The sequence below is a fragment of the Rhinopithecus roxellana genome, chromosome 4 (assembly GCF_007565055.1).
Source record: "Rhinopithecus roxellana isolate Shanxi Qingling chromosome 4, ASM756505v1, whole genome shotgun sequence".
In the NCBI taxonomy this organism is placed as follows: Eukaryota; Metazoa; Chordata; class Mammalia; order Primates; family Cercopithecidae; genus Rhinopithecus; species Rhinopithecus roxellana.
The window spans coordinates 134,831,450-134,833,865 of NC_044552.1; the positions used below are offsets into that span (position 1 = coordinate 134,831,450).

At 32.3% G+C, this 2,416-nt stretch overlaps 1 protein-coding gene across 1 annotated transcript; it reads left to right on the forward strand.

Annotated features, from left to right (window-relative positions):
- The first annotated feature begins 645 nt into the window (after positions 1-645).
- GJE1 (gap junction protein epsilon 1) lies at positions 646-2,416 on the forward strand. Its single transcript, XM_030928793.1, is given in 4 exon segments — positions 646-684; positions 1,334-1,528; positions 2,023-2,181; positions 2,183-2,416. Coding segments are annotated over 4 exon segments (627 nt in total).

The following is a 2,416-nucleotide window of genomic DNA, read 5'->3' on the forward strand; positions in this document are numbered from 1 at the left end:
CAGATTTTTCCATGTCTGTGGCAAGCATTCAACAACTAGACAAATATAGCAATACATCAATAATATTCAATAATGCAATAGTTATTATATCCTGTGTTACAATTTCTTAAGACTTCCCAGAAATCAGTTATACTCTATGGAAGTAAACAATAAAGAATCAGGAATATTTCCCATGTACTTATCCTTTAGGACACACCTAAATAAAATAAAAAGGAAAATAAAAAGATTACTTCAACATTATCAAAGAAAACTCCAAGCTAAAGAGCCCACTAATTTAGATACAGTCCATTTTTAGGTATTTGTAGAAGCGTTGAGTGCTCAGAACCTTTGTGGGGCTGGTCTCTTGCTTTGCTGGCACTCCTGGCTGGCTATGTTGACAGTGTAAGTCAAGGGATTATTGGATTGGCCACATGCTCTCCGCTTTTGTTTCTTTGTTTTTGTTTTGTTTTGGGACAGAGATAGGAAGGTTGAATGGGGCCCCAGAGATCTAAGAGAAAAGGAAGAGGAGAGAGAAATTTGTAGTGATGAGTGTTTTCTGCTGTAACAGTCCTGAGAGAATAAAAGAGCTTGATTCTGGCAGAAGCAAACTGGCAATGTGGGTCAAGAATTAACCCACAGGAATGCCAGGATAACATCTCCTGAGACATGTCTCTAAATTACATCAAAAACTTCTATGAAGGATGTGTAAGTATTATACAAAAAAAAAAGCAATTGTATGAGTCTTTTCTGAGTATTTTAACCTGAATTGCATAAGTCTTGGTGAGTAAATTCTCTACATCTATGGAGAATACTGTAAGTATCAACCATATACTTCAAAATATTCTGAATTTAAAACTCTAAAGAGAAAAATTCAGGAAGTATCTTTAGCTGTTGGTGTTTTAGTGTGGCTCACTCTCTCAATTCCATAATTAAGAAGTAGGGGAAAAAAGCTTTAATTAAAACTAATAAACATTATTTGATTGTTAAGATAGTGTATGGACTGAGCTTACTACTGGATTTGTTATCTAATTTTCAAAAAGAAGTATTAGATATTCTGATTTTACTTCAAATGGATTACAGTGGTGGGGATATTGAGTTCAAAGTTGTTTAAATATTTCCAAAATTACACATTTGATTAGCAACATGTCCCTATCAAATGTTGCTTTTCATATTTTAAGAGTGAGAAATCTCATAATGCAGGAATTATATTTGATTTGATGATCTCTAAGGGTCGATTTGGCTTCAAAACTTCTTGAATCTTACATTTTTTAAATGTGATATAAGGATTTTTTTTTAATGTCCTCCTTTAATATTTGTGTTTAAAAGATTTTTTTTTCTCCTAAAACCATAACAGGTTAAACCTCCAACTGTGATTGGTCAATTCCACACCCTTTTCTTTTGATCAATCCAAATGTTCTTCCTCAGGGTGCTAGGCTTTGCAGTCTATGGGAATGAGGCCTTGCACTTCAGTTGCGATACAGACAAAAGAGAAATAAATCTCTTCTGTTACAATGAGTTCAGGCCAATCACTCCACAAGTAAGTTTTTCTGTGTGCACATAAACATTAACTCTACAACAAACTCATTTTCTCTTTAAATGTAAAATAATGTCATAATATGAGAAATACCCTAACAGGTTTTTTTTTGTTTGTTTGTTTGTTTTTTAAGGATTATGTTACTTTTTCTTTAATTAGCTGTATATTTCAGATAAATTGAGTTTTGGGGAGTTTCTTCCAATTCTGGCATTTTGTTATCTACTAATGTTATCATTATTCTCCAGACCTGTATTTGGAATACAGAAATTAGCTGGCTAAAATAAACTACTTCATCATTATCAGTCATTAAGAGGCAGTTACAGTAATATATGACTATGTTTTCACAATAAATATGTTCAACATTACTACCTTCATTATATTAAGACATATATATTTATGAAACTTGGAATTTTTAAGTTAGTCTCTGTTGAGAGTTAGTGGCGTTTTTAGTGTATTTTTAGTTACATATTGATTAATTGATTTACTAAGATATTTCTGACATACTTTAGGTGTGCTGGACATTACAACTAGTGATTGTCCTGGTTCCTGGACCTATTTTCCATCTTTATGCTGCATGTAAAAGCATCAATCAAGAATGCATTCTTCAAAAGCCTATTTGCACTGTAATTTATATACTCTCTGTTTTATTAAGAATTAGTCTAGAGGCAAATAGCATTTTGGCTTCAGATTTAACTCTTTGGTTTCCAAGTAAAATCTCTTTACCTGTGTGATGCTAGATTTCTTGGGGAAAACATGATTATAAGACGCATGGTTCCAGAATACTTTGAAAAAACCATTTTTCTCATTGCAACGTATACATTTACAGCAATTACAATGGTATTATGTGTTGCTGAGATTTTTGAGATCATATTTAGAAGATTATACTTTCCATTCAGACAATGA